At 34.6% G+C, this 24,844-nt stretch overlaps 1 protein-coding gene across 4 annotated transcripts in view; it reads left to right on the forward strand.

Annotated features, from left to right (window-relative positions):
- The window catches only part of SNTG1 (syntrophin gamma 1), a 906,932-nt gene that overhangs the window by 648,240 nt on the left and 233,848 nt on the right, over positions 1 to 24,844 (forward strand). For all 4 annotated transcript variants that reach the window (XM_008000591.3, XM_073018076.1, XM_073018075.1 and 1 more), the window contains one exon: positions 9,992 to 10,121. In XM_008000591.3, coding sequence (XP_007998782.3) covers positions 9,992 to 10,121 — 130 coding nt within the window. The remainder of the gene's footprint in view (positions 1 to 9,991; positions 10,122 to 24,844) is intronic.

Here is a 24,844-nt window from a genome sequence, read left to right on the forward strand (position 1 = left end):
AAAGGTTCCTCTTTCTCCGTATCCTCACCAGCAGTTGTTATTGCCTGTCTTTCATACATAAGCCATTTTAAATGCGGTGAGATATCTCATCAACAGCTTCATCAGCTAAATGAATTGCACTCTGTTTGCAGGTCTGTGATGATTAGTGATGCTGAGCAGTTTTTCATATACCTGTTGACCATGCTTATGTCTTCTTTTGAGAAATGTCCAAATCTTTTGCCCATTTTTAAATCAGATTTTATATTGAGTTGTTTGAGTGCCTTATATATTCTGTTCAGTAATTCTTTGTCAGATGAGTCATTTGAAAATATTTTTTCCCATTCTGTAGGTTGTCTCTCACTTTATTTTTTCTCTTGTGGTGCAGAAGCTTTTTTGTTTGATGTAATAACATTTGTCTATTTTTGCTTTGGCTGTGCTTTTGTGGTCTTAACACAAAACATCCTAGCCCAGACTAATATCGCAGAGCATTTCCCCAGAGTCTTCTTCCAGCAGTTTCATAGTTTCAGGCCTTTTATTTAAGTATTTAATCCTTTTGATTTTATTTTTATGTATGGTGAGGGATGGGGCTCTAGTTTCATTCTTCTGCATATGGATCTTCAGTTTTCCCAGCAACATTTACTGAAGAGACTGCCCTTTCTCCAATCTTGCCACTTTTGTTGAATCTGAGTTGGCTGTAAATGAGAGAATTGATTTCTGGGTTCTCTATTCTGCTCCATTGGTCTATGTGTCTGTTTTGTTGTTGTTGCTGTTGTTGTTGTTCTCTCCCACAAGATAATTTCCTGGAGATTCTTCCAAGTAGGTTTTTTTTTTTTTTCCCCCCCTCAGTTGTTCATTCCTTTTCATTTCTGAGTGATATCCTATGGTATAGATGTAGTATATTTAAAAAATTCAACCTTGGCAAAAACATCTAGGTTGCTTCCAGTTTTTGACTGTTCTAAATAAGGATGCTATGAATATTTGTATATAGATCTTTTGGGGGCATACATTTCCATTTCTTCTGATAAATGTTAAAAAGTGCAATGAATGGGTTATATTACAATAGTATTTTAGTCTTTGAAGAAGCAGTCAAATTGCTCTCTAGAGTGATTGTCCAATTTTACACTCTCACCAACAATGTAGGAATGATTGTTTCTCCACATCTCTGCCAGCATTTAGTGTTGTTGCTTTACTGAACCACTTTAATGGGTATGTAGTGACATGTCCCAGTGGCCTTGATTTGCATATTATAATGACATTGAGCATCTTTTCATGTACTTATTCACCATCAGTATTTCTTTTTTACTGAAGTGTCTGTTCATGTCTTTTGCCCATTTTGAAACTGATTTGTTAGATTTTATACTGTTGAGATATACATATATCTCAAAGTCCTTTTGCTCAACAGACTAGTTTTTGTGCTGTTTTATTTCCTTACCTCTTGTAATAATTAGAGATGTTTATTATTTAATACTGCCTCTATTCAATTTTCATATATTCATCTTTTTGTTATTGTTTAAGTTATTGCCTAAACATTATCATAGATATAGAACCATATATGTATAACTATTACAGTTTAACACAATTTATATCAATTTCAGAAAATGTTGGAACTTTAAGACACTTTAATTCTTTTGTTTTTTCTTCTGTTTCAGCATATTTTTGATATACTGAAAAAATGTAAATTAGATACTTCAAAATATATTATTGCTTTCATGTAACTATTCAAACATATTCTACTTTTAATCTTTCTTCTCATTTGTTTCTTTTGGTTCTATTTTCCTTCTGCCTTAAGAGCTCTCTTAATGTTTCTATTAAGAGAATGCATATTTTTTAAAAGTGTATATTTATTCTCTTTTTTATTTTAAAAAATGCAGTTACATTATTTGAAGACATTTAGCTAGAGAAATTTCTGACAAGAAAGAAATTGTCTGAATGGGTCCAGATGACTCCTTACATTTTCATTTTTATGGCATTCAGCACATCAAGAGCTTCATCAGCTGAATTAATTACACTCAATACACATGACAGCAATAAGCAGTTACAAACATAGCACTATTCAGAATGGATTTCATAGAGATTCACATTCAAGAGCTAATTTATTGTTTACTCATTCATTCAATCAATATTGATTTAATATCTGTAAGTGGGAGACATTGCGTTTGATTCTTTCTCTGAAAAAGCTCATGGACTAGTAGTAGTAGATTCAGTGAGGGATCAGGGGGCAAGAAAAGATAAATAAGTGATTTACACTAGATTTATAGATGAATAATATACTATTGCATATATATGTATATGTACATATGAATGTAATATATGTATACTACACTTCTTTAGCCATTCATCCACTGATAGACACTTAGGTTGATTTCATATTTTGACTATTATGAATAGCTGCCCATGATTACAAATAAATAAAATTATTTAGCTTGGCTCAAACTTAGGATATTATTTCTTGGTGACTTTTTTGCCATAGCTCATGATTTTAACTTTAGTGATGTAATACCTGTCATATTTAATTGCAATCAAATTGTGTTACAGTCATGTACTATTATGTATGTATAAATTAAAACATGATATTTTTATCATGTTTTGATATTTTTATCAGTCATGATATTTTTATCAGTGATATTTTATCATGATATTTTTATCAGTAATAACACAGTTTACATTTATCATAATGTAATTACCCTGATTCAGATATAAATATCTGCTTTAAATTTTGAAGTATGTTATAATATTGCAGTGTCAAGGGTATTAGAATAAGAGTTAAAGATTGTTAAAACTGGCTGTTCTTTTAATCTCTTCAAGCTTTATTTTATTTATATGCAAAATGAGCATATAAATATGTGCACATCAGTTTATAGAATATTATATACATATTATATATATATTTGAATTTGCGAGTTTAATTTTGAGGAGTACTTTCAGTGTTTAGCATACTTTATGACTGAAAGTACTCAACAAATATTTATTAAATGAATTTTAATGAAAAAAGTTAATGTCTTAGTTTTTTCCTTAGGTATAATTATCATCTACTGCATGCTTTTTAAACACTATGAAAATCAACAATATTGAAAGTAGGCTTTTGGACTTTAAAAGTTCTCAAATGACAGTAGAATTTCTAGTTTTCTCCCAGAGTGCACACGCTGTTTACCTTGAGATGAAGACGTTTCAGATGGTAACAGGTTTGACACTGGTGGATGAAGTTTAGTATCTAAACAGTAGGCAAGTTTAGTGGTTATAAAAATTGTGTTTTTAATAACACAGCAATCTTTGCAAATGGGTCTCTAACAATCAAGCCAAATATGTATCTGGTTTATAGTAAATACTGAATTCATGGCTGTTCATTGAAGGAGGGGAAGCTTCAGGAATGTATATTTTAGGGGATCTGAGGAGGAAGCACAATTAGTGAATGTGTGAAACAGAAAAAAGTAGATAGGCATAAAAAAAAAACTATTACATAAGGATGTCATAGAAGCTATTTCAATCAAGGTTTTAAGGAGAAGAAACAGTTGATTGTATCAACTACAGAAAAGAAATACTGAAAGAACTGAGGAACAGTGATTAATTTGGGGGTGACTTTGGGTAGAATAATTGTAGAAGCTAATTGATAAAAAATAGTTTATAGGAAGAAATATAATGACAGTAGAGAAAGGAGCACAATGTGTAAGAGTATATTCATAAAAATGTGATGAGGTGGAAAGGGGAATATAACATTTAAGCATTCCATGGCGTGCGTTACTAATCGAGAAGGAAGACTCACTTTTTTTTTGGAAACAGAGTCTCACTCTGTCACCCAGGCTGGAGTGCAGTGGCACTATTTCGGCTCACTGCAAGCTCTGCCTCCCGGGTTTAAGTGATTCTCCTGTCTCAGCCTCCTGAGTAGCTGGGATTACAGGCTCCCACAACCATGCCAGCTAATTTTTGTGTTTTTTATTAGAGATGGGTTTTTGCCATGTTGGCCAGGCTGGTCTCAAACTCATGACCTCAAGTGATCTGCCTGCGTAGGCATCCCAAAGTTCTGGGATTACAGGCATGAGCCACTGTGCCTGGCAAAGAAGGAAGACTCAATGGCAAATATGCTCATAAACAGAAATAGCACCCACGTCTGATGTGGCAGTTGCCCTTCAGTTTCATCATCATGATGTGGCATGTGGTCCTCAAAAGTGGATACAGAAGTTGGACTGATTGCATTCCACTTTCACAGATTGGTCAGGAGGTCCACAAGGACTGGTCTCTATGTAACTCAGGAACAATAAATAATTTTTAGAAAACATCAACTAAATACCATTAAGAAACTCTCCATAAGTCATTCAAATATTCCTTCCTCTGGCATAAACCTCTTCACTTGTTCTTACACAATTATGTAGGGGATTAAAAAAGAAACTGTCATAATCCCCTTAAAATATATAACTCTCTTTGGAAAAGTCCACACTTCCTTTGAAAAATTCTAGATCAATTTTGTATAGTTCTTTCAATCTAGGGCAAATTATATTGCTAAAGAGTCGTTATTTGTTTCATTTTTCCAGTTTATTATAACACACTTACTTAATGATATGAGACTATTAATTAATAGTAATTTTAATTTTGCCATAGTCAGAGCAGAACAGTATTCCAGGGTGCTTGAGTAACTCTGGAAAACTGGAAAAAAAAAAAAAAAAAGAAAGAAAGAATCCTTGAAGAAGTATATGTATTCTGTTAGGCTTTAGTCACAGAATAAAATTTACATTTGATCAAATGATAGAATATGTATTTTTGAAGCCCATAAATTTTAACCAAATATAAGTTAAAGGTATATAATGTAGTGCTTCTGCTGATGTGATGAGATATTCAAAATTTGCATGGCAATGCCTTCTGTTTCAAATGCCCTAGAAATGGCAGGATTCAGGAATAGAAGGACAGAGAAATTATGGAAGAGCTGTTATGTGACTAGGATTATCCAGGAAGAGATAAATAAAATGACGTTCAGGTAAGCATCTGCATATGTAATACCTGCTCCCGTGAGGGGAGAAAGGTAGCAAAGTAGACAAGAGCAACTACGGATCTTGGGGTCCCAGAGATCAATTGTACTGGGGCTTCTTTGCACAATTTATTACTTTTGGTAGGGAATCCTGCCATGCCAGGAAGAAAAGGATATTCGTTTAGTTAAATTGGAGTTATTGAGGGCTGGGAAGTAGTAAGATTGGAGTGACTGGAGGTCACAGTGATAGGAAATTCTAAAGTGAAAAATTAACACATAATTTGCATGGATGAACAGGAAGCTCAGTCTAGGCAATGCAGCTAGATCCTGAATAGATATATGAACTAGGGTAATTGGAAGGACTAAGAAAGATCAGAAAAATAATAGGGTATTTTGGTGGTGATGGAAACGAAGAGGTTATAGTTAAAGAACAGAAATGTGAGAATTCAAGTCTGACAGTGGAGCTGTCTTGGACAACACTAGATATCAAGTTAGCAAAAGCAGTGGATTGTGAAAGTAAAATGGAGATGGACTTATTTGTTTTTGTTCCTTACTTATGGATTAAAGTCTCCGAGCACTGTGCTAATGCTATGAGAGGTATAAAATAGCATATATGGCTTTTCCTTCAAGGAGCTAGCAGCTTAGTAAGATCGAACTGGATTTAGCAGTTACACAAACATGTTTAATACCACAGAGAACAAATGTTGCAATAAAAGAATCAGGAAGTCTAGGAGCATTAAAGTGGAAGAGATTCATTCCAAATACAAGGGTTATAGAAAATATCATGGAATAGATGGCACCTGAGTTAACGTCTTAAAATTTGAAATGGATTTTGACAGGCAGAAATAACACAACTGGTATTTTTAACAGATTTTTCAGTTCTTAAGAAGTCCAGTCTATAGCCTTCAAAATACAGCCTGAGGTGTGCAGAATATGTGTTGCCTTCTTCATTTCACAACTAGAGGAACTGTGAGTCAGAGAGTTTCCTAGTGTTAACTGACTTGCAAGGACCTTGGAGATGTTGAAGGAGCATAGATGGGCATTTCACACAAAGAGTACCAGGGAGAAAGACACTGTTGCATAAAGTGCAGGACTTCTTTAGGGAATGATGAGTTATGTGGTTTCAACTCATGAAACATCTAGTGAATTTAAGGTCTGGAAAATAAGTCACAAAAAATAACTTGAAAAAGCTCCTGATGTACCTAAACAGCTTAGGTTTTGTGCCTGAAAAATTAAAGAGAAGACACAGCAGTGAACTAAGGTAGTGCACACAGGGAAGAAACAACTCAGGCCTGCTGTGTGTGGATTACACTCAATAAGACAGAGTAAAATGCTACAATCACAAACCCAAGGGGCCTCTTCTTATTTCTTCCTTTCCTTGAATAGCATCCTCCCACCAATTAAGTGATAATGAAATCAAGTAAATGAGTCAATGTTCCGTCTTCACACGGGGCCACTCTGAGACTGATTTTTCTCATAGTTCCTTTTGTGTATTGCAATACCCTTCTCACATCCCTCAGACTTTATTCTCACTTTTTTTCCGTATCCTTCACCCCACAGAGAGATATTTCTAAAATATAAGCATGACCCTTTTCCTCCAGTGCTTCAATGTTTCCACTGGCTCCCCTGACCCTTAGGATCAAGTTGCAGCAAGATATGTGAATTATCACTGATTTTGCCTTGTCCAATCACCAACTTCATGACTTGCCTCCTCTTCAGATTCACACATAATATGCCAGACAACCCATATTTCTCTGGATATACTATGCTTTTCATGCTTTGAACGTTTTCTTTTGGATTAATTATCTCTTCTTTAAAAGTTTTGCTTTCCCTTACCTGCCCCAGCCAAGCCATCCCACTGCTTAGCCCAACATGGTAAAGTAGTTTTGATTCTACTCACTCCTTCATAATTCATTTAAAAAAGCAGTTATTGAATCACGTCATTTCTAATGCCTTTAAGGGGGAAATTATACGTATAACTTCAACCATATGTGAAAGTACCGAGATCCCTGTTAAATCTGCAAATCGTTCTCATTTTTTAGGGGAAATTGAGGCACAACTAAGTGAACTAAGTTGCTTCATCTTCACTCTCACTAATATAGGTTTATTTCAGTTTCATATCACCTCAAGTTTTACCAGTGATAGTCCTTCCCTCGCTGGTCTAACAGGACCACCCAAACCACACAAATCTAGACATTGTGGTCCTCTATGTGGAGTTCTGCAGTGGTTCCTTGCAGACTTTAAGCCCACCTCATTCTGAGTCTGCCTGTTTTTCCATGGTGAGCTCCCAGAACTCATGCTCATTCCAGCCACTCCAAACTTTTACATTTTAGTCTCTGTGGCATAAAAGTACATGTCCTCTTGTGGGGTAAAATCAACAATGAATCAAAACAGGAATCACAAACTGTATTAATTAGAAATGATGTATATTTATTTGATCGCTTATGTTAGGTTGAAAATTATTCATGAATTTGTATAGTGAGCAGTATACTTTTCATTCAAGGAAAACTAAATTTGCATTTTAAATGAATAAACCTACTTTGAAATTGAGCAACATTTGAAAATACTTTTTATTGCCAGAAGAGTTACCAAGAACCTTTAGAAAACTGTATAAGTGGACAGTGGAAAAACAAGCCTGAACAAAAAACTTCAGACTAAGTCAAAAAACTTCAGTGATGTAATTTTGTTTGTGTGTATATATGTATATAACTAAGACTAAGACACATAATTTTGTCTGGGTATCCAAAAGGTTACGTTAATGCTGTAAAAGTTTAATGTCTCACAATGCTAAATTAATGAGTAATGGAGTCTATTGATTCCATAATAAATATTAACTCTTATTGTTTATGTAGAATTACATTTTCTAAAAGCTACAAATAAAAACAAAAGCACTGCAGTTTTTCCCTAGTGCTTGATGAGACAATAATTCTATGTGGGTACGTTTTCTTTTAACACTGAAATATTGCAATCAAGACCATATTGATGGATTATTCAGGGGAATATTATACATAGAACTTCATCCATATATTAAAGTATTTAGATCCACCAGTTATTCAGAAAATACTTGTTAAATCTGTACAGTAAATTCTTCTCACTTTAGATGAAATTGAGGCACAACTAAGTGAGCTAGTTTACTAATAACCTTCTTTACTTAGCAATAGAGGCCCCAGATAACTGTAATTTTTATGATCAACTTATTCTATCAGTGGTCATATGTAATCAAATAAGCTGTTCAAGTGTTTCACTTATGTTCATAAAAGAGTTTCCATATTTGAAAAGTTGAAACAGAATGTAAAAATTGATATGTATTAACTCACAAGTCTAGTTTCATAAAAGATCAGCCCCTCAATTATTCTATGTAGGGACTATGTAGCATCCATAATTACATAGATTGAAGATTTGATCTAAGTGTACTGACTTTTATTAGCTAAAAATATCTAGCTGCTGTTATTCATTTAAAGCAGAGAAGACAAATATGATCAAGATATGCTTTAATTTATGGTACATGAAGCAATGGTTACAACCAGTGAGCGGAAAGAAATATGTATTACTAAACTCCAATTATTTCTCATTTTCTATGGATGGTTAAACTTCTGTCTGAATACTTTAAACATCTTACTTGCTGTTAAACATCAGAATGAAAGCAAAAAATATCATGTGAAATTATAACATTATATTCATTCAATGTGTACACTGTCACAAAATCAGACTAACTTTATTTCAAAGAGATGGACAATAGTTATACTTCTGAAATTCTTTTAATGTATTTTTAAAAGAAAACAAAAATGTATATCTGAGCACATCCCTGTTTTCATTATAAAGTGCTGTGTCCAAAATATGAGAACCAGTTTCTCTAAAAATATTGACAATTTGAACCCTCAGAGTCGTGGATGCCCAAGGCCTTACCATGTGCCCAGTTCTGAGACAGGAAGGCAGAGTGGCATAAACCTAGCAGGAGACCTAAGCCAGACATGCTCTATCAGATTTTCTTTGTTTGGGGATTAAACTCATGTTTTATATCCACAAATGTCTAGTAGAAGAGCCAGGAAAGGTGTTTGTTTGGAGAAAACATATAAATTTATACATTTTACATAGCATTTTGAATACTGAATTGCAGAAGTTTTCTATTCATAATTGACTGGAATTGAAATATGGTTTGTGTATCATGTTGCACAATGAAGTAATTCTTAAGCATGAGACTTTGGCTGGCTTCCATCCATTTTGGGATTTTATATATTCCGGTCCATTAAGTTTATATCTAAATATTAAAATATCTGGAAGTAAGGAAGTCATTGAAACTATAGGGCACACTTTTAAATTCAATAGCACTTTTGTGAACAATTTGTAAAAGCATCATTTAATTGTTTATGACAACAAAAACAAAAGTCAACAATATACTTTCAGAATGCTTAGACTGATCATAACATTTTAAGAAAAAAGTTTAATGTTCATGGAATTTTCAGCATCCATGCAAATGGAGAGCATGATCATTTAGACCTGGAAAGGAGGTATGAATCTCTTGTTCCAAATCATCTTTGAGAAGATGAACAGACTGAGAATGAGGGTGGAGAACAACGGACAAAGTGCTGCCACTCATGTTATCAAGTGATTTTTTAATGTCACGCTGAATGTTTTATTGCCTGTGTTTGCAATCTTTCTAAGTCAGAAAATGCATTGACAAATGTTAAGAGGAGACAAAGGTAGCCTAAATAATAAGTAAACTATGCATAATGTTATAGCAAACTGGGAAAAGAATGCATCTAAAATTTCTTAGATTCTCTTTCATTTACCTATTTTATGTTTTAGAAGTCAAAGTTTCTCCATAGTTACCTGAATCTAAAGATGCTTCCTACTAAATTGAAATTGTATGTCATTTGGGTCTATCTTTAGTGTTTCATTTAAAACAGAGATGTTTATAAAGTCAGGTAACCAAATATGAATTTGGAGGCTGATATTTATATTGTTTGAAAGATAAGCTTTTCAACGGATACTATTTGAGTTGCAAATAGATCAATGACAGTATGTTTTGATCTGATTTGTTCTGAACATCTGCAGGCAGAATGCCTTTCAAGTCATTGCTGTGGATGGGGTCTGCAGTGGGATTATTCAGTGCCTCTCTGCTGAAGACTGCGTTGACTGGCTACAAGCAATAGCAACTAATATTTCAAATCTCACAAAGCACAATGTAAGTGACGATTCAAGGAATACCTAGCCAGGGTTTATCAGGCTTTATAAAATCCTTCAATTATATATGTAACTTCACATCAGTTGTTTAGTGTTCTTCTCAGAATGAGACATTCATTATGAAAGCTATTTTGGAATACTTATTGAAAGAAAATTGAGAGTTCTAGCCCAATTTATGGTTCAATAATTTGCATAGATTTCCATTAATAAGCATCATAAATCCCTACATTACTTAAGCAAATGAAAACAAGTAGTTAGCATATAATCGCTAAATATATTTAAGTAAAATCGTTCTGTACTAATATAATACTGGAATTCAAGACAGCATTATTGGTTTACCTTTAGAGATCTTAGAATTACAGTTAGGAAGGTTTGAGGAGTAGTAGCCTAGGACGAAAGAGTTAACATAGAGACTGAAGGAAACAGTCAGAAGACTCAGAAGATTGCCGTTATCTCACATTAGGTAGAGCCTGGTCTGTATTATTAGAAATGGCTTCTCTGCATTTTCTCTCTTTCCACTACAACCGTTTCTTCCTTCCACATTCCTGTGTCTCTTTATTGTAGCTATCTTCGCATTATTTTAACTATTTAATAACCTAAACAATTTTTTCTCCCTGTTATTAATACTTCTATGAGAAATATAGTCTAACAAAATATACAAAACCATAAACCTCAGCTTACTGAATATCAATCTAGGTATCACTAATAATAATTGTTTTAGAAAAAGTACTTGTCGTCATCCATACCCTTGTGTTCTCTCCTCAGTCCACAATTGTTCATGCCATGTTGAGGCATTTCAGAGGTCCCAAGGGTGATCGGGAGTCTAATATACAAATGGTCAAGCAGAAATACATAACTCTGTCACCAGCACGTGAACACACAAAATTGTTCTTATGTGAATGACCCTTCAGATCGAAGTATCCTTGCACAGAGTAGACTTTGCTTTGAAACATAAGAAGGGATTGTGGCGACTATACCTTTCTAAAACGACAGGAGGACCACTAGCCAATAAAGGCAACTGTCTTGTTTCCAGTCTATGGCTATTTCAAACAATGCCATCATAATGGCCATGCATACGGTGATGGGATGCTCCGGGAATAGGGTTGACAGTCATGGGATATGTGCATGGTCAGTTTTACCATGCCATGCTAAGTGTTTTCCAATTGACTGTGCAGTTTACCCCCTCACTCTTGGTGGATGATATGTCTCTTTCTATAGATAATTTTCAAAACTCTGGGTCACCCTGCCTTTTGAATTTTTGGTTATTTGATACATGTGGAAATGTGCTTCCAGTGTGAATAAAAACAGACTTTCTTTTTTTCTTTTTTTCTTTTTGGTGATTCCAGGATAGGTGCAAATATGCCAAGCCTTACCCAGGGTCATCCCTCAACAAGGAGGCTAGACATGGGTGCGCCTAGCTTGGACAAGAGTGAGCGCTCACTCCCCGCCCGCCCTTGCTAATCCAGTGTTGTCACCATATTAGAGCTGAGGTTGCACAAGAGGGCATAGGTTTCAGAATGACTGAAAAACAAAGAAAAAAAAATAGAAAAGAAATGCAGTGTTTCTCTGGGGACTGTCTCCTCTCCTTCGACTGACTTACATGGATGTTTCTAGAGTTAAACACAGAAAAATACCGCATGAGGCTAGGGAATTTATTACAGAAATGATTAGTTTCTTAAAAACAAGTTATGAACTTATATTTGTGAGACAAATGTTTTTGAAAGAACACAATGTTAAACTTTAAATCCAAAGCTTTTTTTTTTTCCTTACCTAGATCCAAATTTGCATTGACCTACAATCTTGGGAATACTGTCATGTTGTATTTCCTCAAAGGGTCTATTCAGTTTGAATGCTGTGCTTCAGCTGACAAGCATTTGAAAAGCCAATGCTTTAGTTAAAAGCAACAGCAACAACAAAAGAGTGAAGATGCAAATGTCTCTACCTTCTGTAAGCCTAAGTAGGGACAAGCCACATTTTACTGCTTGCTTTTCATCTTTGTATTAAGTGCTCACCATCTTACTTAGGAAAGCAAATGATTCCCCTATACTATTGTTTTAACTGTTGAGAGATCCATATGTTTGTTGAATATTACAAGTTATGTATTTCTTCTTTCACTTCCTGTTTCTATATTCTAATTACATGCTCTTTTGTTCTTGTAATCAGTTTCCATTCAAAAGCATTAGGTTACAATGTACTCTGATATGGAAAGTACTACATAAATGTTGAAAAGTTATTAGGCATAGCAATAAAAAATGTGAAAGTCACATTGACTTTGGAGAAGGCACAATGCATTGATGAAACAATATGGTTGATTAGCATAAAGAAATAAATTAGGCAGAAAAAGTAGCTAGGAAAACTTTTGATTAGGATAGTTAGATATCAGTTCTACTTCTCTTACTTTTGTTTATAATTCTAAAGATATACTGGAAATAATACCTTATGGAAAGATGTAGAACTTTTTCTTTATTTGCCAATATTCTGAGAGTATAGGCTTGTGTAAATCTGACTTGAATAGTTTGTTAATAATAGGTGCAGAAATAAAAATATTGTGATACAATATTTAAAGAAATTCCACTCAAGAGATTATCAGGCATAAACTAAAACTGAAAAAAGGATTAAAATGCATATAAAATAGTAACTTTGACAGTTTAAAAATTGTGCTATTGAAATAAGACATACATATGTATATAAACTTTTTAATAGTGAATCACATTTTGTTGTAAACTAGTTGGAAAACAGACAGGGGAAGGATAAAAGAGAGCAAAAACAAAAAACAAAAAACAACCTGTGTTAGAATAATTAGATCAATGTACTGATCATTTTCTTTTCTCTTTGCTCACTAGTTTCTAAAAGTAATCTTATGAGACTGGGATTTTCATACCCAGTTTTTTAAAATTCTATATAATTATAGTTGCTATCTGAAAAAACTCTTCTTCCAGAAATAATTGATCATAATGGTTAAAAAATACCTAGACACACACTGACAATGTAAAACTGTATTTTATCATTATTCAGAGTGGCTCCAAAATATTTACAATAGTTGTTAATATTTGATATTTAGTGAATGATGTCTAGTAGAAAGAGCGTGAAGGCTTTAGGGACTTGTCTTAAGCTGTATTGGCACAGGTTTCAACTCCTTTTATTCAAATTCTGTGCTTTCACATTGGAAAGCAAAGCATGGCAGAGGCTATGCTGTTGTGGGGTAGGTGGGGTTCAGTTCATTTCTTAACCAGCACTCAAATAATGAGCATTTGCTATTATTTTAGATGAGCATTCACTCCCCGTATCTATTATTTGAGGTAAAGTGGACTTGAGTAGATTCTAAAACGTAAAATTTATAAATTGTAAGAAAGATTAATTGATTCCAATTAATAATTTACCAATTTTTTTCATTCATTATTTCACCAGCTATAGAAACAAGTATTAGTAGAAAGTTATCAATTTTTATTTCCATGATTACTTCCTATTAAATAATTGAAGACTTTAAAATATGCAATGTTGTAATAGGGTGAAGTTTTTGGGAACCTTGGAAATAAGTAAATATATTTGGCATAATATATAAGGGATATGAATCATCAGACTTTGATGGGTAGGTTAGTAAGATGTTCCCCCTTGATTTTCACTTCCTGATATTTATACCCTTATGGGATCACCTTCCATGTCCGTTGGCTGCATAGTGAGCTCTGAAGCAGACGCTTCTCTTACAAGACTTCAGATGAGATAGCAGATGACCCTTGAGAGCCTTTTGAGAAATCCAGTACATGCTAACCCACACTAATCCTATGCTGAGGGCTCAGCACATGCCAGTCACCTCAGGGATCAACACACAAAGATGTACCAACCAGAGACCCATGCCAGCTGTTCCCTACCCTGCACTCCATCTCACACCACACAAGCACAGGCTATACAGACAAGTTATTTACTTCTTATTATAACCTTGGACCCTTTCTGCCCTGGAAAGTGAGGGTGGGCAAGAAGGCTGGGCCCAGCATGCACCACCACTTCTTTGAGGGCCGATCCCTCCCACAGCATCAGGTCGGTGGGGGCAGGGGTAGAGGTTAGAGAGTAGGGGAGAAAGTCAAAAACACAAAACAAAAACAAAAACAAAACAGGGGATGAAGACACAGCTATGCCACATGTGGACTCTTGACATACAGAGATTATAGGATAATAAATATTTGGTTAAAGTCACAAAGTTTTGGGATATTCTGTTACACAGCAATAGGGAACCGTATTAGTTTCCTAAAATTCCAAATTTTCGTAAAATAATTTCAAAGCAAATTACCACAAACTTGGTTACTTAAAACAACAAAAATACATTTTCTCACAATTCTGTGGCCCATTTGTCTGAAATCTGAAGCCAGCAGGATACATCCCTCTGGACTCTGTAGTGGAGAAGCTTTGTTTCTCCCAGTCTCTGGTGGCTGCCAGCATTCCTTGGCTCACAGCCACATCATACAGACCTGTGCTTCTGTGGTTACATTGCTTATTTCTCTGTGTGTCACTTATAAGAACACTTGTCATTGGTCCCAGGGCCCACTCACATATTCCAGCCTGACCTCAAGATCTTTAACTGAAGTAGATCTGCAAGGATCCTTTATCCAGTTCCAGATTTTTGATATGGACATTTTGGGAGGAGCATTTTTGGCCTACCACAAGAACTATCTGGCAGGTGAACAACATGATTAGATTTAGACAGTTCTGGCTGATTTTTGTGCATTGTCTATGGTAGCAGTTCAGTTTCAAAGCCTTTGCTTCGCCATTTGGGTGTTCCACACATGCATTGCTTGGGGTGGACCCAGAGCTTCTTGCAGTTCACACATAAAATTGGGATATCGCTTCCTTCCCTTCCTTCCTAGGTGGGAGTTCCCCACTCTCACTGGATCCCAGCATCACTCTCTTTGGTCTTCTGTCCAGAAATCCAAGACTTTTCTCAGAGTTTAGTTTCCTGTACTGATGCACATTTCGTCATGACTGGAGAAAACAGCATGAGAAAAGGAGAGAAGAATGGGGATCCCTCATGCCACAGAAACTAATTTTTCCAGATCCTTTAGATTGAGGGTGGATTTTCTCTCCAGGTTTCCAACTGGCCCAGCTGCCCCAGGCTCCATGGCAGCAGCTGCATGGCCAGCGGGCCTTGGAGTCAGCTCAGGAGCCAAAACAAAGGAACAGTTACAGAGATGTCTTCCATAGCTGCTGGCTCACAGGGGCCTCTTCCCAGGTCTCTGATCAGTAGGACGTGCTCTCTCAGAGTTTTTATTTGTTGTCCATGACTTAATTTGTCTTGACTTCAAGTCCATGCTGGGAAATAAAGGAAGCAAGAAAAAGAAAGGGAAAACAAAATAAAAACAGGAAACTCCTGGTTGCCATATTAGTCATTATTCAATTTTTACTTCTTTCAACAAAGTTCTTCTATTATTTATTGTACAATATTCTCAGATAGTTGTCTTTTGCATTTTATCTAGCGTATTGAGGTATGATCGGTGGAAGAGATGGCTGCAGTGGTTTTATTCCTTCTTGGCTCTAACTGGAAGTAATAGATACTTTTAATAGAAAACAAAATGTAAGAAACAAAACAACTACATGATATTTGTAGAGTATTGGAAGAAAATAACTGCTATCTGAGTTTGTTGTACCTTGGAAATATTTTTTAAAAGTCCTGATAAAATAAATTTATTTTCAGACAAATATAAAAATAAAGAAAATTCAACAAAACAAACTTTACTAAGACATATTCAAGGTACTTTTAATTTTTTTGTATTTTTTATTTATTCAACAAATATTTATTGAATACTTGACTATGTTGGATCAGATTCTGTGTTCTATTTTTTTATTTCTTTTGTTTTCAACTTTTATTTTAGAAATAGGAAGTTCATGTGTAGGTTTGTTACAAAGGTGTATTTTGTGATGCTGAGGTTTAGAATATAATTGAAGCCATCAACCAAGTAGTGAGCAAAGTAAAGGGTGCTATTTCAGGCAAAGAAAAATCATGCCAGATAGAGGCTTGGAGATGTGAGAAGGAGTAAATAGTATAGGAGAAAATAAATATGTAGATGAATCTAGATGAACATTGTTTGTATTAACATGGCAAACTTTCTTGTGGTGTTTAGATAAATTAACAGAATTATAATATATTACAAAAGCAATATCAAAAATATCCACAAAGCAAATGTAATTAATATTAAACTTTGTTATGTCAAAATAGATTGTTTCCTAGAGAAAGCCCTAACTAAATTGCCAGAATATGTATCTTCTAAATTAACAAAGGAATAAGTGAAAAAATAATGCTAACATGTACTAAAAGAAGTTCACAAAAAAATAAAAACAGAAAGCAAACTAGAGTAGGTTGAACAAATAGTAAGCATACAGTAAGATATCCAAATATAAGATATATTTTTTACAAGACGATGTCTAAAAATATTGGAAGATTGAAGGTGAAAATTTAGAAAAATATAGTGCACCTGAAAAAAGGAAGCAACTTGGAAAGGATTCCCTATTTAATAAATGATTCTGGGAGAACTGGCTATCCATTTCAGGAAATTGAAACTTCCTTACCCCTTATACAAAAATTAACTCAAGATGGATTAAAGACTTAAATATAAAACCCAAACTAAAATCCCTAAAAGAAAATCTAGGCAATACCTTTCAGGACATAGACATGGACAAAGATTTCATGACAGAAACGCCAGAAGCAATTGCAACAAAAGCAAAAATTGACAAATGGAATCTAATTAAAATAAAGAGTTTCTGCATGGCAAAAGAAACTATCTTCAACGTGATCAGACAGCCTACACAATGGGAGAAATTTTTTGCTGTCTATCCATCTGACAAAGGCCTAATATCCAGAGCCTACAAGTAACTTAAACAAATTTACAAGAAAAAAAAAAAAAAAACATTAAAAAATGTGCAAAGGACATGAACAGTCTCTTCATAAAATAAGACATTCATGCAGTCAACAAACATGAAAAAAAAAAGTACTCAACATCACTGGTCATTAGAGAAATGCAAATCAAAACAACAATGGGGTAACATCTCAGGCCAGTTAGAATGGTGATTATTAAAAAGTCAAGAAGCAACAGATGCTGACAAAGTGGCAGAGAAAAAGGAATGCATCTATACTGTTAGTGGGAATATAAATTAGTTCAACCATTGTGGAAGATAGTGTGGTAATTCCTTAAAGATCTAGAAGCAGAAATACCATTTGATCCAGCAATCCCATTACTGGCTATATATCCAAAGGAATATAACTCATTCTATTATAAAGACACATGCATGTGTATGTTCATTGCAGTACTGTTCATGATAGCAAAGACATCGAATCAACCCAAATGCCCATCAATAGTAGATTAAATAAAGAAAACTTGGTATGTATATACCATAGAATGCTATACAGTCATAAAAAGGAATGAGACAATGTCTTTTGCAGGGACGTGGATGGAGCTGGAAGCTGATATCCTCTGCAAACTAACACGGGAACGGAAAATTAAACACCACATGTTCTTACTTATAAGCAGGGACAGTATGATAAGAACACATGGACACATGAGGGAAACAACACACGCTGGGGCTAGTTGTTGTTGAGGGGAGGGAGAGCATCAAGAAGAACAGCTAATGGGTGTGGGGCTTAAAACGTGTGTGAGGGGTTGATTGGGGCAGCAAACCACCATGGCACATGTTTACCTGTGTAACAAAGCTGCACATCCTACACATGTTCCCCAGAACTTAAAATAAAATGTGACAAAATAAAGAAGGAAAACAAACAAATAAATAAATTGACATAATTTGAATATTTCTCTAAGCATTTAATAACTAAATGGATCTGAAGCTTTTACGTTGAGATTATGACATTTTACGTAATGCTTCCATGTAAGTTAATGATTTGGTTTTTTCTGTGTCCCCACCCAAATCTCATCACAAATTGTAATCCCCATGTATCAGGGGAGGGACCTAGTATGACATGATTGGATCAAAGGAGTGGTTTCCCCCATGCTGTTCTCATGATAGTGAGTTCTCATGAGAGCTGATGGTTTTAAAAGTGTGTGGCAGTTTCCCTTTGCTCTCTCTCCTGCCGCCTTGTGAAGAAGGTGCTTGCTTCTCCTTTGCTTTCCACCATGATTGTAAGTTTCCTGAGGCCTCCCCAACCAGCCAAAACTATGAGTCAATTAAACCTTTTTCCTTTATAAATTACCCAGTGTCAGGTATTTCTTTATAGCAGTGTGAAAACAGACTAATACAGTTAATTTACAAATTAAATAAATGTGTTTTAAAAACCAGAAAGAAAGAAAAAATGCAGTGCAAACCATAAAAGAAAGGTTTGTAGCTTTGTTAATATTAGGCAAAGCAAACTTCACAGCAAATATATTACTAAATATAGATATGGTCACTTTGTAATAATAAAAAAGTTTAATGCACTAGGAAACAAATGCAAACATAATGTCACATGGACTTAAATATATCTAGATGAAATTGAAAATGTAGACTGATGAGAAAGTAAAAATCAGAAAATCTCAGAACTAGAGACACAAAATGGTTAAGACCTGGCTATGAGGAAATTGAAAGTAAAATAATAGATTATGGAATCAGAAGAAGAAAATAAAATTCATGCTCAGCCTTTATTTTAGCCTGTAGGAAGTCATTATCACATTATCAAGCAGACATTTCCCAATGAACTATTCATTCAGTACTAGGTGTTTAGAATGTCTTCCCAGCCTGAGCTGGAGATCAGAACTCACTTTAATAATCTCTCTTCTATATCCTTTCAGCTTTCCTCACTGTCATTCCTTAGGGTCAAAATAGTCCTGCAAAGATTCTAGCCATCCAACATCCATCTCATATACGTCCTTTAAATGCTACCTGACCCAAAAAGATAACTGTGCATGCATTTTAAAGACTGCTAAAATTTTCTAATTTATAAGTTACAATGCATAACTGGAAAGCAATTAGAAAAATGTTATTTTGTCAATAATTCAAAACTGACATTTTATCTTGGTTTCATCTTATAAGATTTAACTCTACCCATCTGTGGTAGGAGGAATAATGCCCACACAAAGATGTCTATGTGCTAACTCCCAGAACCTGTGAAAATTCCATGTCACATGGCAATGGAGGATTAAGGTTACAAATACCATTAACATTGCTAATCAGCTGGCCTTAAAATAGGGAGATTAGCCTAGATTATCCAAGCGGGTCTGGTTTGATTCTCTAACAGTGGAAGAAGTCAGAGTGAGAGAACAAGAGACAGCAGTGAAAGAGGAACTGAACCCAGTGTTTCTGTCTCTGAAGATGGAGAAGGGAACACAATTCAAAGAAAGCAGTCGTCCAATAGCAGTGAAAGGCTGCACTTCTACTCTAGATCCTCCAGAAAGCAGCACAGCCCTGACAACACCTCAATTTCTCTCCTGTTTGATTCATTTAGGACTTACGACCTACAGAACAGTATGATAATATATAAATTTGTGAGTTTTTCTTAAACCACCTTAGTTTGTAGGAATTTGATATGACAATAATAGAAACTAATACAACATATCTTTATTCAGTTGCATGTTTTCGTTTAATGTAAAGCTTACAGTTTAATTTAAAAATCATGACTTTAATTCATGTCACACGTAGCTTTTTTCAGAATAACTGTAAAATATACTTGCATATGTTAGAAAACAACCTAACATTTACATTATTAATTATTCCCAGTGCAAATCAGCCTATAGAGTTCCTATATACTTAATTTTTAACCAACTGACATCACTAGAAAAACAATGATCAGAATTGTTGCATTCACGCAGTCTGAGCAAGGACTGTCTTTGGAATTGGGAAGCAGTGTTGGCTCTCAGTGCCTGGATAAGCATGGCTAGAAGCTTTCAAATGTCACCGGAAATCAGGAGGGAGAAACCAAACAAGACAAGAATAAGGAACTGCTGTCCCTGAGGAGCAGGCGTGACTGTTGAATTGTCAGGCAGTCACAACTGAGAAAGAAAGATGGCGACCGATCCCTGAGAGTGTCCTGTGAAGATGGACCCTAGGAAGTGCTGGCTGGCTCAGGTCACACACTAACTACTGACTGTGTCCTTGTATTTCCAGTACTTAACACAGCCTATATGGAACGAATAGGAAGGGAATGAGTGAGTCCCTTATCAATCAACAGTTGTTTGAAGGAAACATTGCTGAGAACGTAAAGAAAAATGAAGACAGAAGAGAGAAAAACACATTTAGCTGCAGTAAACACTGCAAGAAGAGATTCACATGTATTACTCTTTAAATTCTTACATCTTTCAAGGGGCCACTGGGCTTTAGAGTAGGGAAAAGTTGCTGCTGTCATGAGGAAACAGAGGTGCTGTCCATGGTAGATGTTCCCTGTGTTTCTGGGTATAGTTCCTTCTGTCCATCATAAAACTCTATCTCTCATAATGAAGTGTCTGATAGACAAATTTTTTTAAATAAATTTTCTTTCTATAACTCACTGAGTCACTTTCTAAGTGACAAGTATAGGAAATACAGTGTAGCAGAGCAATTGGAAATAAATGCACTTTAAAGTATATATCTAGTTGCAAATCAAGACAAATAGTTTTGAACACATGTATCATGTACAACAACTTGGAGTCTCCTAAGAATACATTGACTTGTGGTTTCCTAAAACCTTCTTACTGGAAGGGATCAGGAGATTATCTAGCCCCATTTCCTGCCCAGTTAGAAATCTCTCCTGAAAAGATTCTTTCAGACAGCTCTCTGCTGGAAATCTTTAAATGACATAGAAAACCATTGCTTCACAATATAGCAATTAAATTTTTGACAACTTAATATTAGGAAATACTTTTAATGAACAAAAATATCTCTCTTATAACTTTCATCCATTTGTACTAGTTCTGCTTTGAGAAAGACACACAATACAACTTTCTCTTTCACTTGGCAGTTCCTCCAACATACAAAGACAAGTGTCATATGTTGCAGTCTTTTTTTTTTTAATAGAAATATCACTGGCTCCTTTCTGCTTCTCTCTGACATGTCGTCTGAGACTTTCCCTGTCCTAGTCATTGTCTCTGAATATAGAAGCTCTTTAGAATAAATAGAGTAATAATATATTTAACTTTTTATTATTGTCATTGTCATGAACTCAAATATTTTTAAGATTCATTGCCAGGCGCGGTGGCTCCTGCCTGTAATCTCAGCACTTTGGAAGGCCGAGGAGGGCAGATCACGAGGTCAGGAGATCGAGACCATCTTGGCTAATACAGTGAAACCCTGTCTCTACTAAACATTCAAAGAATTAGCCAGGCATGGTGGTAGGCACCTGTAGTCCCAGCTACTTGGGAGGCTGAGACAGGAGAATGGTGTGAACCCAGGAGGCAGAGTTTGCAGTGAGCCGAGATCTCACCACCACTGCACTCCATCCTGGGTGACAGAGTGAGACTCCATCTCAAAAAAAAAAAAAAAAAAAAAAAAAAACCTTCATTTTGGTTTGATGTGTATTTACTGATTTCATATAATCAATATATAAACATATATAGCAAACACGCAATTACTTTATATTATAATGATCAATGAAAGCTCATATTTTCACCATGATATACTAATATTTTACATCATGGTGGCAATAGTGAATACAATCCAAATTTCGAATAGGTATTTTACATTTAGCTGGCTGTACAAATTACTAAATTCTCAAAGTGATGCAAGACAACCCCCATATTTAACTATTTACACAAAAACTTAGCTTCTTAGTTTTTTACTTTTCAAATATTGAGATGTTAGTGGTGTTGCCTTCTTTCTTAGGTTACAATGATATTTAGGATATTTTATAGAAGTTTAAATACCATAGTCTGTAAGTTTTTTTAAAGGTTAGTAATCCATTAAACACTAACAGAAGGCTAATATTTGCCTTATATCTTTGAAAATAATGCCATACAATGAGGACTTCAAATGCAATATTGTGGATGTTACAATCTCCAATAAAATATGCTATTATTAAAAATGTCCTTTATTTCTTAGTCTTGTTTGTTAATGTGTATAGCGATCTTCTTCCAGTGTTAAGAAGGGAAAGTGGAAAATGTACAACTTTGGAGTGGACAAACCTAACAAACACAGTTAATAATGTTAACAAACAAAGTTAATCATATGTAACCTTGATATGATGTGATAAAAATGGCACTTTGCCTCTGTGATCTTTGCCCCCAAATCCATAATCCTAGTCTCACCATGGAAAGACAGTGGACAATCCCAACTGATGAACAGTCTACAAAATACCTGACCAGCACTCCTCAAGACTGACGAGGTCTTCAAAAATAAGGAAAATTTGAACTGGTATAACCTAGAGATGCCTAAGGAGACCTGTTGACTAAATGTGTATCAGTCCAGATGGGATCCAGGAATAGCGGAAAAAAAAAAAAAAAAAAAAAAGTTTGGTAAAACCTTTGGAAATCTGAAAAGAGTATGGACTTTGGTTAATGCTAGTTTATTCATATCATTGTATTGTTAATTATAATAGATGTGTCATAGTTATGAAGTATAAAATGCCAGTAATAGGGGCAACTAGCTATGTGGTATAAGGCAACTCTGTTCTATAATTGTATTTTTTTTTTGTAAATCCAAAACCGTCCTGATATTAAAAAGTTTACTTAAACATATTCATATATATGTATAATTAAGTTAATCCCAGATATTAACAAACTTGTGAGATGATTATCAGCTTCCTGATATATTCATCCATCTATTTATTCCATAAACATTTTGTGAGAGTTTACTGTGTCAATTTGATAGGGAGCAGTACTGTAATATTGAGCAAAAAATGTTTAGTCTCTGCCTTCATGGAACCAAGAGCCTAGTTGGGAAGGGAAACATTAATAAAATTAGCACATAAACAAATGTGAAATTGCAACATTCATAGATAATATGTAGAAGAGGCTGAGTCTCTAGCTACCCAGGACAGTTTCCTAAAGTTTATATATAAATAACAAGAAAGTATAAAATGGGAGAATTGGTGGGAAAAGATATTTTATGCAGAGGTAATAAATTCAGGAGCAAAAAGTAAATAGATACATTTGTAGCAATGGATATTATTTTTATGGAAATTTTCACTTATCTAGGGTAAAATTAAAATGTTTATATTAATATAAGTGAATTTTTCATAAGACTGTATTTTTAAGGAAAGGTCTTTAATTTTATATATAGTCTTCTTATATTTATGGAGTTAAATGCCCATTCTCTTATCAAATGATAGTAATCACAGAAAAATTTTGTTTTGTCTGGTATCCTTGTTTAATAAAATAAGAGGCTGTTACCTCAATGTCATTACTATTGAAAGGTTTAATACTCCAACAAATACACTCCTCAAAATCATTGACCTGGAATCTTGGCAGATAGGGCAAGTCTGGATATAGTCCCAAAGCAACTGAAAGTTTTGAGATTAAAACCGAGTCACTGAATACCGGGACTGGGAGAAAATGATGATGTTATTAGCAGAATACTAATCATGACAAATGGGTCAAATTTTGGAAAATCACAGAAACCAACTCCGCAAGTCTCTCGAAATCTGGTATTTTATAACTCGACAACGTTTGTGATATTAATTGACCGTGTAATAAAAGTATCTCACACACATACTCGAAATACAGTAGGAAAAACAAATATTTATCAAAATTTAGGCAGCAGAAAAGACAGAAATCTGTATGACTGAGTTGGGAAGCATTACAAGCAATCAGTATTAAAAGTATTTGAATATGCTGGATCTGAAAAGATGAGGAAGTACAAACTCAAAACTCTCCATTGTTTCAATCAAGGGAACTAAGTCTACTGTTTTTTTTTTTTTTTTTTTTGAAGTATTTTTATATTGTGAAAAATGCATGAACTTTGATGTCATCAAACTTGGGAACTTGGGTACAAAATCCTAGCTTCTCTAGTTACTAGCTATGTGTACTTAACTTCAATTTGCTCCTTAGAAACAGAAACCAGGTAACTGTAAGTTACTGTGAATATCAAATTTAAAAAGTACTTTGAACATTCTGCCCCTTATATGATGCTGAAACATTTGCAGTTTTTCTTCTTTCCAGTTGAATTCTAAGTTAAATGATGTAATCCATAAGCCATCAATAAACAGCAGCCTATATTTGTTTAAAGAGCTTACACATCTTTGTTCATGCAATAGTCTCTGGGATTCTGAAGGATCATTGTTTGGGTAGTAGAATGTTGATGATACTGGACAAAATTAGTTGAAATAAATGTGTGGCCGTGATTAGTATCTTAAGCAACTATGATCTTTGCCAAGTGATACATCTGTACCTCAGTTTCCTCTTCTGTAAAAGAGACAGAGGAAACAGGTAAAGTAAAATGCTAACCTCCCTTTCAGCTAGCACTTCATGAATCAATTCTTCCCAATCATGCTTTCCTACTGGAATACTAAAATCAATACCAATTTGTAAATAGAGATAATTTTATATGACATTTCTATTAAGGTTACTTAGGGATATAAAGGAATCTCCTCTTTGATTTTGATTCTTCCCTATATACCCTATACGTGTTGTTTATTTAGATATATTTTGTTACTTTGAAACATATGTGTATGTGTATAAATGTATATGTGTATATATATAGAAATATACCTATACATACACATATGTATATGAGATATTATTCTAGCCTTAAAACAAGAGAAACTCTATGTATTGATGGAGTAAATAATTGTTTTTCCCCACTTGACAAGAATTCTAGATGGTAGCATTTGCTACTATCTTTCAGTGT

The sequence above is a fragment of the Chlorocebus sabaeus genome, chromosome 8 (assembly GCF_047675955.1).
Source record: "Chlorocebus sabaeus isolate Y175 chromosome 8, mChlSab1.0.hap1, whole genome shotgun sequence".
Classification (NCBI taxonomy): domain Eukaryota; kingdom Metazoa; phylum Chordata; class Mammalia; order Primates; family Cercopithecidae; genus Chlorocebus; species Chlorocebus sabaeus.